This window comes from Lupinus angustifolius, unplaced genomic scaffold (assembly GCF_001865875.1).
Source record: "Lupinus angustifolius cultivar Tanjil unplaced genomic scaffold, LupAngTanjil_v1.0 Scaffold_997, whole genome shotgun sequence".
In the NCBI taxonomy this organism is placed as follows: Eukaryota; Viridiplantae; Streptophyta; class Magnoliopsida; order Fabales; family Fabaceae; genus Lupinus; species Lupinus angustifolius.
The window spans coordinates 765-980 of NW_017728320.1; the positions used below are offsets into that span (position 1 = coordinate 765).

At 37.5% G+C, this 216-nt stretch overlaps 1 protein-coding gene across 1 annotated transcript in view; it reads left to right on the forward strand.

The window, feature by feature from the left end:
- The window catches only part of LOC109341940 (glycerophosphodiester phosphodiesterase GDPD1, chloroplastic-like), a 2,440-nt gene that overhangs the window by 698 nt on the left and 1,526 nt on the right, over positions 1-216 (forward strand). Inside the window, exon 2 of the mRNA XM_019579913.1 lies at positions 67-138. Coding sequence (XP_019435458.1) covers positions 67-138 — 72 coding nt within the window. The remainder of the gene's footprint in view (positions 1-66; positions 139-216) is intronic.

The window sequence follows — 216 nt, forward strand, 5'->3', positions numbered from 1 at the left end:
CAAAGTGGATATTGACTATATCCTTTGTTATTGATTATGAATGTGCATTGGAACTTTCTTCTATAGGGTGTTGTATTTGAGAAGAGAATCACAGAGCTGAGTTTGTCTGAGTTCCTTTCCTATGGTCCTCAAAGAGAGGTTGGAAAGGATGGAAAAGTTCTTCTCAGAAAAACCAAGGATAGGAAAATAGTCCAATGGGAAGTTGAACAAGATGAC